We start from the raw sequence: 13,422 nt of genomic DNA, 5'->3' as shown, positions 1-13,422 counted from the left end.
CACAGGGCGCTGTGGCAGGTCCAGCTCTCAGGCTCTCAGGGCTCTCAGGCTCTCAGGGCAGGCTCAACCGTGTAGTACAGGTATCGGGCCCACTCATTGTTGTGGCCCAGGCTCGGAAACACAGACTTGGACACGAGTTTCTCGGGCCTGGTCGTAACAGGTTGAAGTGCAGGTAGTTCCTCAGCAGCAGTGAGCAGGACGGCCCTGACCGTCGGCATCGTGACGCAGAGTCGCTGTACGCAGGCGAGTGTGAGAAAGCTGAACAATGAGAGGACGGAGAGAGTGTGTGAGTGTGATGAGAGGAGTGAGTGAAGTGAGTGTGAGTGAGTGAGTGAGTGTGAGTGTGTGAGTGAGTGAGAGTGTGATGATGTGAGTGTGAGTGTGAGTGGTGAGTGGAGTGTGATGAGTGAGTGTGTGAGTGAGTGTGTGAGTTGTGTGAGTGAGTGACTGAGAGTGGAGTGAGTGAGTGTGTGGAGTGTGTGAGTGTGAGTGAGTGAGTGAGGTGAGTGTGTGAGTGAGTGTGTGGAGTTGGGAGTGTGTGAGTGAGTTGTGGAGTGTGTGAGTGAGTGAGTGAGTGAGTGTGTGAGTGAGTGAGTGTGTGAGTGTGAGTGAGTGGTAGTGTGTGAGTGTCGAATGTGAGTGTGTGAGTTGTGAGTGTGTGATTTGAGGTGTGTGAGTGAGTGATGAGTGTGTGATGAGTGAGTGAGTGTGTGAGTGTGGAGTGACGTGGAGTGTGTGAGGGAGTGAGTGAAGTGTGGAGTCGTTGAGTGTGTGAGAGTGGACGGTGTTGAGAGTGAGTGAGTGTGTGAGTGTGAGTGATGAGTGTGTGAGTGAGTGAGTGAAGTGTGTGAGTGTGAGTGAGTGGAGTGAGTGGTGTGAGGTGGAGTGTGAGTGAGTGAGTGAGTGACGTGAGCTGATGTGTGATGTGACGTGAGTGAGTGACGTGAGGTGTGAGTGAGTGAGTGTGTGAGTGAGTGAGTGAGTGAGTGGAGTGAGTGTGTGGATGAGTGAAGAGTGTGAGTGTGAGTGAGGTGAGTCGTGTTGAGTGTGTGAGTGAGAGTGAGTATCTCTCAGATAACATCTCTCTCTCTCTCTGCAAAATGGGGAAACGGGGAAAACCGCAGTATGAACCGAACCGTGGATTTGGTGAATCGTTACACCCCTAGTTGACAAAATGCAGATTCACTAGTTATTACAATTAGCAAAGAGCAGTGTACAAAACATTCAGGTAGCAATTTCTCATTTATAGTCGGTGGTGCTTACAAAATGACATGCGTCCGCAGCGGTAGGTCATGGCAATTATCTGATATGCAGTGCTTGTTCTCTGAAAGCTGGTGTGTTTTGTGAGGGAAGAAGCTCTGTGACACCAGTGAAGAATGTGGAGTGGACTCAGTATTTCTGTAGTTCTACCAAATCCAGCCGAGTGATACATCTTGCTCCTAGTGGATCATGTTCAGGTGTCAAATTCTCCCAGTTAAACTTTTATTCATATCACACAATGATGTAAGCTCATAGACTTAGTATATCTGAACCAGAACCTCAAGTATTTGGATCAACAAACCCAAATTTAGCTGCCTGCAGCTGTTATTTCAATATGTCAGATCCATATTTAATCAGCATTTACGTAAACATAAGTATCAGACTCAGTATCGGCGGGGACGCAGTGTTAAAGGACTCAGATATGGCAAAAAAAAAAACTTCAGAGGACATCCCTAATCTTTAAAACACACTTGCTATACTACTACTGTATCCCACGGTCAGATTTAATTACTCAGTGGAAAGAAATTAAACCATCAGCCACAAACTCTTACTGTATTTTACCAGTGACCAGTAAGAAATCAAGTGCAGACCCCCTCTCACCTGCAGGTTGTCCGAAGCTGAATCCTGTAGATGAGGATGTGGTGGTATTACTCCCAAACACAGACCCTTGCCCGAACCCAGAGCTCTGGCCAAATGCTGGTGCTGTGCTTTGCCCAAACAGCCCTGAGCCAGTGCTGCTGGCTGTGTTGGCACTGCTCGTGCCGAAGGAGAAGGAACTGGCATTGCTAGCAGTAGAAGCACCAAAAAGACCTCCTCCAGTAGTCGCACTGTTAGAAGTTGCTCCAAATGTTGACTGGCCAAAAGAGAAGCCACTCGCTGTTCCAGTGTTGCCGGCAGGCTGGCCAAAGCCACTCACCTGGCCAAATACGGACTTGCCAAAACCAGTTCCAGTTGATGTACCGAACCCAGCTGAGCCAAATGTAGTCGATACTGGGGCTGCGGGGGCTGCGGGGGCTGAAGGAGCGGAGGACGCTGGAGGTGCAGCCGGTTGCCCAAACACACTAGCGGCAGTAGTAGTAGTGTTAGCAACAGTAGGGGTAGGAGTGGTGGCTGCAGGCACAGCTGTGCAGATAACTGGTGTAATTCCAAGGGAACTGCTGTCTGTTATTAAAAGGGCAGGCTGAGTAAAAATGGAACCGGGTTTGTCAGAACTGGGCACCTGGAATGCTGCTGGAGCTACCTGAGAGACGGGTACTACAGCAGGGGTGGCAGCAGCTGAAGTGGGCGCAGGAACAGCGGTGGTGGTGCTGTCTGGGGTGAGATCAAATGTGGGAGCCGCACTGGCTGGTGTTGGAGGGGTCGCTTCAGTTGGGGCGGTGATGGAGGTGGGAGGGTTTGGGGTAGGGGCAGCTATGGCCAAAGGAGGTGTGGATATTGGTGCTGTAACTGTGGCTGCTGTGGTTTCTGTGGCGGCAGAATCCCCTGCGGACTCAGGTATTGCTAGAGGAGTGGTGCTCTCTACACGTGGTTCAGTAGCAGGTTCTTTTTCAGGAGGTGGTGAGGGTTCGGAAGGTTGTGGGGGCACTTTTGGTTCCTCTGATGAGTCTGAAGAAGCTCCGAGAAGACTACTGAAATATGTAGGTAATGTTGGGGCAATTGAGCTAGATTGGGGAACAGAGACGGCAGGCTTGGGATTTGATTCAGGAGGCTTGAACAAACTGCCCGACACTGCACCTTTGGACAAGTCTGCTACTGTAGAATCTTCTGCAGACTTTTGGAGTATTGCACCAAAGCTAAACTGTGCTGCTCCTTTGCCCGTACCAAGTCCAGTTTCCCCAAAGGCAAATGAAGAAGCAGCAGGTTTGATGGATGAATCTTTAGCTTCTTCTCCTTGGCCCACACGTAGTCCAGAGAAAATGCCCAGAGTTTCTCCTCCAACAGTCTTAGGGGGCTGTGGCTCTAACCTAAGGGCAGTCGTGGTGGAGGTGAGCTTGTCTCCTGATGTGCTTGGAGGAAGGGTGGGAGACCCAGAGCCAAGAGCAGTGGAGAATGAATCCTCTCCAGTCTGGCCAAACATCATCTTGCCATTTCCACCAAAGGCGAATTTATTCACATCCTTCACTGGAGAAATAAAAGGACAAAGAACATATCAGAATATCACAGAAGGTGTGTATGTTTGACAACATCCTCCGCCAATCTGATACCAAGCTGCTCTATTGTTTTTACCTTGTGATATTCCAGCTCCCTGTGTAACTGAAGCAAAACTGAAGCCCGAAGACCTGCAAAAGAACATTCAAGTCAAAATGAAACAACAGTGAGAGCATCTTAAGCTTCTGTAATGTGACAAATCTCAGAGCGTTGTTAGATTATGAGTCAGGGGTAGAGAGAGAAATGAATAAAATAGACCACAACCACTCTTACACAAGCCAATGGTGCTTTTTTTATATGATGGGATGTGTTTTTGGTTGGTTGCCCCAAATTACATTTGAATGGACAAATACATTGATATATACACCACCAAGTGCAGGATGACTCATCAAAAATGTTTCAACCTTTTATAGGAAAAGAGAGGGATTTTGATTTGATCTTAACCATAATATACAAAATGTTAGTCGTTCTTTATATTTCAGAATGGTTCTTTAATTTTCATAAGTTTACTCACCCTGATGTGAAGGAAAAACCTTTGCTGGTAATTTGCTCTGCTGAGCTAGCAGAAGCCACAGAAACATCTGGTTTGGGTGACTGACCTGAAGGACAAAAAAAACAAAACAAAAAAAACCAAACAAAATGTGTCAAGATAAAATGTCAGGATTTGGATATGGTCAAGAATCATAAGCAATGTTCTGCACTGCCATTTTGTTTGTGTGTAACCAAATCTGAGCAATAGGTGGAAACATATTTATGCACATATACATAACCAGTGCTTACCAAACACGAAGCTTCCCTGTGTGGTGGTTGTATTTTCAGAGGACATCTTCTGGATACCTTGGGCAGGATTCTGCACAGACAGTTTTAAATAGGCAGCGGCTATTATAACTTAATTATGCAAAGTCTTAACAGAGAAAAACACTGTTTATTTATCATGTGTATTACAAAAGAAATCATTATGCAGCTTCCTTTGAAAACACTGCTAGTGGTTACAGTGCAGGTGCAGTAAACTGTAATCTTAACGCAGTGGTAGAGAAAAAGCAAGTGTGTGTACACACACACGTGGCTGGAGATCAGTATGTTCAGGTCAGTTCCAATAAAATGAACTTGGGCCTGAACAGTGACGAAGATTTGGGTGAGGAGTTCCCCTGTCACCCAACTGCAATTTATAACATCAACATAGGAGGGAGCTGGGACATTTCTCACCCATGCAGTTAATGGTTCGTCTCCACACGCAAAGCTGTCAGCATTCTGTGAATTTCCGCAAGTTGAATGTTTTTTAAAGTTGCGAAGAGAGGGACACGAACACTAAATTTGCTTGATTTTAAGAACCACCATTGCAACTCTATTTGAAATCTCAGAATGCCAATGTATTCATATTTCTCTCAACTAATGAATCTGTTTATCAGAGAAGCAGATCAGGTGTTTTTTAAGCGTAGACTAAGTGGTTGGGCGTAGCTGATAGGGGCAAAAAAATGATATAGATTAATCTATTTTGACATGGCGGACATTCTTTCTTCTTTTCCTGCACTTTGTAAAAATAGGAGTTGTGAGCAAGTAAAGATGCTTGATTGATTTTACAAACTATTTAAAGGATAACATGTCACTTAAGCGATAGTTATTGAGACATAGCTGTGTGGATGAACAAATAAGTGAAAAGATGAGAGCTTGTTGTGATGGAGACAGATATGGTACGTACTCGTTTGGCCTGGTTGGAAGAAACGGCAAAGACTGGACCTGCTTGATCTGGCACTGATGAACTGGGAAAGAGAGCAGAAGAGGGAGAGGAGAGTGTTTTTAATCCGCCTACACAAACAAATATAACAAACATGTCACATTTTAGTGAATGAGGGGTTCATGTTTAATGAAATTAGGTGTCCATGCACGCGTCGTGCTACCAAATATTTTCTTTGTGTAGAGCTGGATAAGCAGCATACATTTTTGAACATTTTAAAATCTTGTTTGACAAAAAGAAAATATACAAACTGGTTATCTGTATTGAGCTGGGAATCGTTTGAAGAAATGTCTGCACTGTGACCGTTTGACAGTGATAAAAGTATGTTAGTGCGGAATCTGGGAAAAGCCCGCTTTCGTAATCATCTTACTCCCACAATGCCTTGCTTTGCTGGTTTGTTATTGTGAGCAGGCTTTATTTGAGAATAGCCCCAAGGAGGGATGCCGAAATATCAAGCACAAAAGTGGAGCACAGTCCAGTGAGGCAGAAAGGGTAAGGTGCAGGAGGCAGGAAGGGGCATAACAGGAGTGTGTGAATCATGGAGGGAATAAAGAGCCCAATAAAAAGACATGAAGAACAGGAAGTAAAGATGATAATGATATGAAAAGAGACAATATTTTGCCCCATTCTCCAGCATACCGGTTTTTAAACATCACAGTCATTGTTTCATTTAAAACCCAGTGTGCTGGTGTAGAGCCACAACAATAAAACACAGATCATAGCTGTAATACTGAACAGAATGGACTGTATATGGCATGGACGTAATCATACACAATACATTAACATAAAGTAGGTTTAAAAAAAGGGAAGGAAATAAGAATATAGAGATGTAATGCTTGAAAAAAACATGCTGGGATGCAAATGTAAGACATCCTTAAAGGCTGCTGGCCTCTGCCAGTCGTGTGGATTGGTTAATATTAGGCAGAGTCAGTGACCTGATAAATCTATACAGAGGAGACACTCAAAACAAACACTGGAGCCCTGGAGGATTCATAGTGGCAGACTGTCTACTCACTGTATTAGAAATAGATCCAAGTGGGGGCAGGCATGATGTAATTCCATAAATATTATATAATATATAACATGTTTAATATATATAGATAGATAATATATGTAGGATAGATTAGATATATAAGAAAATAAATAAAAAATGTATTAACACCAATAAGAAATAAAATGGGAAATGGCAAAATGCTAAATATCTTTATCTGCCAGGTAAATTAAATGTGACCTGTACCAAAAGGACTCCATTCATATTCAAAGTGAACTGCATGAAAACCAAAGCAAATCTATGTACAATGACTCAGGGGCTAACAGCGAAAATGTGTCATCAGCCAGTGCCTACAAACACTAAAATATTGCAGAATTGTTACAGCTATTCTGCAAAATAATACAATGAAATAGTATAATCCTAGTACCAGTTTTCTGTATTGCTTAGAAATTACATTAGGTTTAGTGATATCAATACCATTGTATAAAAGCCATATCCAGAGCAGAAAACTAAATTCATAAAAAAAAAAAGAATGATGAGAATTGTGTGCTGAATGCATACTGTGTCTGCATACTGTGTCTGCCATTATATGTTTTCTGAGGCAGATTACACATAGCTAGCTATCACTGAAGATGTCTCTCTCCCTCTCCCACAAATAAAGACTCTACTCACTTCTCTCTGGAAAAGGTCTAACTACAGGAATTTCATAACATAATTAACTCAAAAAAAGTTTTCTACATCATTTTTGGATTTTACCTGATTATACTGGGAACTGGCACAGGAGGCCCTTTGTCCTTGAGCTCCTGGACATTGACCACCTGAGGAACAGTCTTCAAAGTCGACTCTGTCAAGGAAGTACTGACAACAGCTGGAACACACACCAACGCATATGTGAGCAATTCACACACAGAGATGAAATACACACCAATGTTTGTATTAAAAAAGGAACATACCAGACAGGTGTATTTAAATGAATTGAATGTTTCCATGGTGATTTGAGCCTGGTTTGAATTATACTGAAACTATCAGTTTAGTATGCGAGTCTCGAATATGAAGGGGCACTGAGCTGGGACATAAGGCTACCTGTATTACATTATTTGGTCTGGAAGTCTGTGTCTCCCCCTGGTGAATTACAGTGGGTATGGCAATACAATATTATAACCAGCTTCTTATACACAGTGTTGCCCATAACAACTTAACACATCTCCACTACCATTTAAAAGTAAACAAATAAATAATTATTTTTAATTGCAGTCAAAGGCTGGTGACTTTTGCTTGTTCTTCCTACCCGTCTTCTGATTGGCCATCTGTCTGCGTAGAGCCGCAGTGCCCGCAGCCTGCTGTGCAGGGACGGTGACAGGTATGGTCCTCTCAGTCGGTGGGGCTCCATGTTTTACTGTCTTTGTGGCAAGAGCAGTGCTATCAGCCCCGCTGAGGTTGATCTTATTGGTAGGAACTGAAATATCAATACAGTGAGCAACATTTATGAAACAAAGTATGTCTACTGGGGTTTAGCACTTTGTGTTTCATTTGGCATTTAAAAGCAGTTATCTTGTGGCTTTGAATGCCAAACAACTGAACGTTGCATCGAATAGTTTATACGATTTACTCACCAGGGTTGACAATAGGGCTGAGTCCAAAGCCCATACCCGGTACTGAGTGAATTTTGGTTAAAGGGGTGGACTGGATGGCCCCAAAGCCAGGCTGGATAGAAGGGGTCCTCACGACTGTAGGGTGGCGGGGGGTAGACAATGCTTGAGGAATGACAGTCACTGGAACAGGTTCTGGCTGTAGTTCCTCCTCCTCCAGCTCCAAGTGAACCGGGTGAGGCTCCAGGGACTGGGACAGGGAGGACGTGGAGCTCACATCATCCAAGTCTTCATAGTATTTAGGTGAAAGGAAGGCTGAGCGAGACAGGTTGGCTGGAAGAGAGTAGATGAAGAACATTTAAATCACCATTACATGTGGCATAGCTTCTTTTTTTATTAATCTCTTTTTTTTACTATTATTGGATTCCCTTTGAGAGTTTATGGTAAAAGCTAAACTACATTTGTAAACTTTCATGCAACCACAAATTTCTTGTCATTAAACCAAATTTAAACAAGAAAAATCAATAGGTTTCCACCTCCTAATATTAGAGTAATCCCTGTTAAATTAGTTTGAGCAGGATATGTGTACCTGGTGCAGTAGAGCGGACAGGAGGCATCTGTCCCTTTGAGAGGAAATTTCGCAACTGGGACTGTTTCACTGGGGATATCTTAGCTGCTGGAGAAACATCTATAGTTAGCATAGAATTAAGAAACATGATATCCTTTATTATTTTCTACCATAAATATATGAAGATTGATACCTGGAGATTTGGATTTGGCCATAGGAGGGCTGGAGTCCAGCCTGGCCTTGAGGAGTGTGTCACGTAAGCTTTCAAGCTCGCTTTCCAAACTGTCATAAAACACAGACATAAGTTGTTCAAATAGCAAACTAGAAAACCTTCGCCGAAAGCCATTTGTACCGATGCACAAGTTAGAAATGAATGTTAATATCATATAAAGGCTGCTACACTGAAAGAAATGAGTGCAATCAGTGTCTTATTTATGGACTGCAGTCATTATATTGTTAGTTATTATGCTACGCCATTTAATTTTTCAAAAACTGCTCTAGATTCATTTTGTAGCCTATTTAAGTCAAGGTTAACTTGAAATATGAAGTCTCTGATTCCCAAACCAACTCGGCAGTCTCCCTTCTCAAAACAAAGTGAAAATCTACAAAATGTAATACTCATTTAAAGTTTTTTCACATTCTAATCGACTTTCTTTGCCAGCTCCTACCCAGAAGTTGGTGCTGTAGCAGTACTGCGGTTTATAGTTGGAGCAGCAGTCTTGTTGTAGAGGCGCAGTGAAGTGAGTTCCTTAACCAACTGGTCCAATCTGTTCTTCTGCTGGTTGATAATGCACAGGTTGTTGGCCAGTGTGGTGAACAAACCCTCACGCCCTGGCACGACCATGTGTCTGCGAAGAAGATAATTATTTCAAATGATACTTAAAGCCAAATATTTTCTGTATCAAATACTCCCATAGCTGGTCTTTTGTGCTTACTTCAGCTTTTTCTTCTTCTCCAGGTGTTTCTCCCATTCCACATCCAACACATCATTGACATCCTCCACAGCAAATGTAACATACTGGTACAGCCTGCGAATCTCCTGAATAAAAAGGAAAAATTAAAAAGGATTGACAAAATGCTATGAGTATGCAGGCGATTCATGTAAAGGCTTGAGAAAGTATCCATTCATGCAAACATCATTTATCTTCCTCCTGCTTTTCACCTTGAGCTGTTCCTCACTGCGTGGATCCAGAGGTTTCTTGTACAGCAGCTGTCTGTAATTTCTGTCTCTGCCCAGCTCACTCTGGGCTTTGGCTTCTTCTGCCCCAGCAAAGCCCTCCAGCAAGGTGGTCTTTAGTGTACCAATATCTCCATGGAGAGACTGTGAATCATAAAAAAAAAGTTTGAAAGAGAATAGTAATGCTATAATAATAATTGTCCCCCTTAGTCACAAGAAGGGAAGATGGCACACATGCTGGTGTTTTTGTTTATCATAACACTGTACATTTATGACAGTGATTTTGTTAAGACCATTGCATTCAGTCAGCCCAAGCAGTATTTCAAAGTGTTTTTGTTTATCATTGTCTTACCTCAGTAGTTTCCTTGATCTCCAGGGTGAAAATATGGAGGTCCTCCGACTCCTTCCTCAACTCCTTCATCTCATCATTGGTGCCAACCTTGAAGTCTGCTCTTGCGCTTCGTGCTTTAAGGTCATCTAACTCCTTCTGGAAGTGGGCAATCTAAAGACGCGCCAAAGACATGCTTAGTTATTTGTAAATCCTTCAAATCTCCACTTAGTAAACACTTGCGTTATAACTAGCCTTGAAGATTTATGTAAAACCTGGAAACAAGGAAACCTACAGTGTATTCGTCATGAGCATCCAGTTAGCATTTTGCCTTATTTGGTTTGAGCTATGAGGCTCTCAATTTTTCACAACATCACCAATTAAAAGTGGTACAAAGGTACTCCAGTGGTGTCTGGATGATGTGTCTCACCTCCTCCAGTATACCAGCCATAATGGGATCAGAGTCTTTCTTTTGCTGTAGCTGCTTCTCCAGGGCCTTCACACTAACAGCTGCCTGTATCGAGAAGTGGTAAAGTAAGAAACAGTCACAGACAAATACACACAACCTTGATGAAAGTTTGGACCAAAAAAAAAAAAAAAAGAAAGAATTTCTGTATTCTAATGCTAATATAACACTGCACTTTTCTTCTGCCACCAACAGTTGGTTTTAGTTCAACATTCTGTTGCTAGTAGCAACAACTACCAGCACAGTTCCGTAGCAGTTGCAATTCAACTGACATTCCACCATTTTGTTAGATCTGTTACCAAATGTTGCATCTTCTTTTTTTTCTCCCCGAGTGCCCTTGTTGAAGTATTGTCAACTCTTTTTATCATTCAGCTGTTCTGGCATTTGTTACTTTTTCTGTGATCAGTTTACTGCTTACAAAGCTAACCAACGGGCTAACTGTTGATATTATGTATTGTATCCTTTTTACTTTTACTCTTGTGGACTGGATGTTTCCTAGATTAATTACTGTGGTGTACTTCCTATGGGGACTGAATGTTTTTTATTTACTTGTGATACACTGTTTCTTGATGCAGTGTGGAAGAATGTTGCTAATTTGACAGTTTTGGAAATCCAGTTTACTTATTACTGCAGCTAATCCATTCATATATTTAGTCTTTTTTTTTTAGCACACTGCATAGCTAACTGTGCACCAACATGCATATTTGGGCATATTTATCTATTTAACTTTAGTATTCTCCACACAAAATATTAAGCCAAAGTTGCATGAAAATGGGTTAAGATGATGAAACTGCAGAGTAGATAAAACAAATAGCAACACTGTCTTACTGAATATTGTTATGATCCTTAAAAATCTAGGGGAGGTTGAATGTACTAGGCTCTGTCCCTTCAGTGGTTCTCTGTGATTATAATGTGTTTATCTTTTGGCATATTGTAGAGCAAAACATCAACAAAACCAGACAGGACCTGTGGAGTTTGGACACGGCCCTGCACAGCAGGAGAAGGCTTCTGGATGACTGTGGGTGGTGTGCTGGTTTGAACTGGACGCACTGGGGCTGCAACACAACCAATAATAATAAAATCACAAGCCAAAGCATGAGCACAAGGTATAATAGTCAAGGAACTGAGGATTTTCCTACCTAATACAGCTGGTGGTTTAGTGGTTGAGAGCGAAGGGGCGGTCAAACTACTGGAATTTGAGACAGCTGTTTTGGCCAGCGGGGAAGTGAATGAGAAAGACTGTGGTGTTGGTGCTGGCGTCTCCAATGTTGAAAATCTTGGGAAAGAGTATTTGTGTATATTATGTGTATAAGAACTTTAATGTCTCAAATGATTGGTGAAAAACACTGATTTACCTCTCATTTAGATTCAGTTTCACTGTTGATGGGGAGGGAGCAGCCGGGTTCTGGGGTGCTGGAGCTGGAGCTGCCACTGGTGACGGTTTGATGGAAGGGGTGAAAGTAAACGCTGAAGGTGCTGAGGGAGTGACAGAGGGAGGTTTGGAGGTAAAGGGGAAGCCCGTGGACCCTGAGCCAAAAAGTGTGGATCCCGAGCCAAAAGATGTGGATCCCACCAGGGGGGAGGCTGAAGGGGCAGAGGTGGTGGATGTAGTTGGTACTGAGAAAGTAAAACCTGATGATGAAGATGACGACACAGGAGCTGTGGGAACCATGCTGAATGGGGCAGCAGAGGAAGAGGCAGCAGGGGCTGGAGTAAGACCGAGGTTTGAGAATGTTGCTGGCGCAGATGGGATGGAGGCAGCAATTTTGGGTAGTTGAGTCGCAAAAGAACCTGTGAACAGAAAAGAAATTTGCTGTCATTTGATCTCATCACATGCTAGGCAAGTTTTGTCTTCAAGCAAAGATTGCTAATTCTAGATGCAACTTGATTAGCCTTAGGAAAGAAGAGAACCATTTTTCATGGTTAGACGCTCACAGCCAAATTTCTGTCATACTTCAAAGGACTTTGCACAAATGTTATTGAGCCTCTTTCTGAATGAGTTTAGCTAAGCAAAAACACTGTTTTCATAGTTTCTTAAGCCCTATTCACACTGGACTAGTATTACCTGGGGACCTCTAGTAATTTGTAATAATTGCAGAGGTTGTCTGTGATCTTAATCCCGTGCGAATCTGCCATGTCCGTAATTTGTAAAGTAAAAATTCCACCGCAAATTACCTACCATATTTCGCCAAACACAGAGGTCCCGTGATAATATTAGTCCCGTGCGAATAGGGCTATAGAAAAGTAAACACCTTACAGTCTAGTCAAAGATCCCTACATGATCAATACAACTGGTCTCGTTCAACAAATGTTGGTGAATAGAAAGTGAAAAGTGACTGAACAACAAATGCTTAGTTATTTAAAAACTTCACAGCATTGCAACAAAGAAAAAATCTTTAAAACATCGTTAGCATTTATAAATATAATTTTGCCCTCAAAAACTTGAAACCTTTCTGCTTTCATCACCACTACTACTGAAATACAATTCAAAACTCTGTAGGCCCTATTTGATTATGCAAAAAACCTCCAACCTTCATAGGTGGATTTAAGTTAAGAACTAAAATTGTATGCAGAATTAGTCTTGTTCCTTTAAGACATGAGGGTAAGCTTAATAAGGGATGCATTTGGATGTGCTTGCTTGATTGACAGCTCTCTCAGATGACTAGGAATAATTGTGCAGCCCTCTAAACAACAACAACACTTTAGACTAAAACATACTGTATCTTGACCTCACTGGCTCTCTTACCTGGCTTGGGCAGTCTCTCCCCCTCCAAGCGGAGGGTAGTGGGGGCTGAGACCAGTTGCTTAACACCAGGGTTGAGGTTGAGCAGGGCAAATGGGCAGAGTAGTCCCTCCGTGGATAGCATCAGCATAGTGGGTGCTGGTGGCAAGGTCTTCTCATCCGCTTTGAGAGGGAGGAAAGATGGGGTACAGATAGAGGCAAAAGACATTCAGACAGAGAAATACTGTAGTCTGAATGATGTAGAGTAAAAGACATTTTGAACAATCTCTATAGCTGTGTGGTAGGAACTTTTGTCTTAAGTCTATTAATTTAGAGCCACACACATATTCAGAGTCTACATTATGCAGTAACAGACTTTGGTGAGAAATTATTTAGCTTTCTGCACAGCTTTGTTCTTCCAAATAACACCACTGCACA

The 13,422-nt window shown here is 42.5% G+C and overlaps 1 protein-coding gene across 2 annotated transcripts in view; it reads right to left on the bottom strand.

Annotated features, from left to right (window-relative positions):
• nup214 (nucleoporin 214) overlaps positions 1 to 13,422 on the bottom strand; it is a gene marked incomplete in the record, with an annotated part of 33,232 nt that overhangs the window by 13,018 nt on the left and 6,792 nt on the right. Inside the window, 19 exon segments of one of the 2 annotated variants that reach the window (XM_035668533.1) lie at positions 1,861 to 3,381; positions 3,487 to 3,539; positions 3,923 to 4,007; positions 4,189 to 4,258; positions 5,108 to 5,168; positions 6,891 to 7,002; positions 7,423 to 7,590; positions 7,748 to 8,056; positions 8,313 to 8,399; positions 8,485 to 8,573; positions 8,960 to 9,139; positions 9,227 to 9,330; positions 9,454 to 9,612; positions 9,821 to 9,970; positions 10,227 to 10,310; positions 11,229 to 11,317; positions 11,402 to 11,538; positions 11,618 to 12,053; positions 13,009 to 13,167. In XM_035668533.1, the coding sequence (XP_035524426.1) occupies positions 1,861 to 3,381; positions 3,487 to 3,539; positions 3,923 to 4,007; positions 4,189 to 4,258; positions 5,108 to 5,168; positions 6,891 to 7,002; positions 7,423 to 7,590; positions 7,748 to 8,056; positions 8,313 to 8,399; positions 8,485 to 8,573; positions 8,960 to 9,139; positions 9,227 to 9,330; positions 9,454 to 9,612; positions 9,821 to 9,970; positions 10,227 to 10,310; positions 11,229 to 11,317; positions 11,402 to 11,538; positions 11,618 to 12,053; positions 13,009 to 13,167 (4,053 nt within the window). 2 annotated transcript variants of the gene reach the window in all.

Source organism: Morone saxatilis, unplaced genomic scaffold, assembly GCF_004916995.1.
Source record: "Morone saxatilis isolate NCDOM2014 unplaced genomic scaffold, NCSU_SB_2.0 Contig21, whole genome shotgun sequence".
In the NCBI taxonomy this organism is placed as follows: Eukaryota; Metazoa; Chordata; class Actinopteri; family Moronidae; genus Morone; species Morone saxatilis.
The sequence above is the reverse complement of the archived record's forward strand: the minus strand, read 5'-3'. Positions and strand labels throughout refer to the sequence as shown.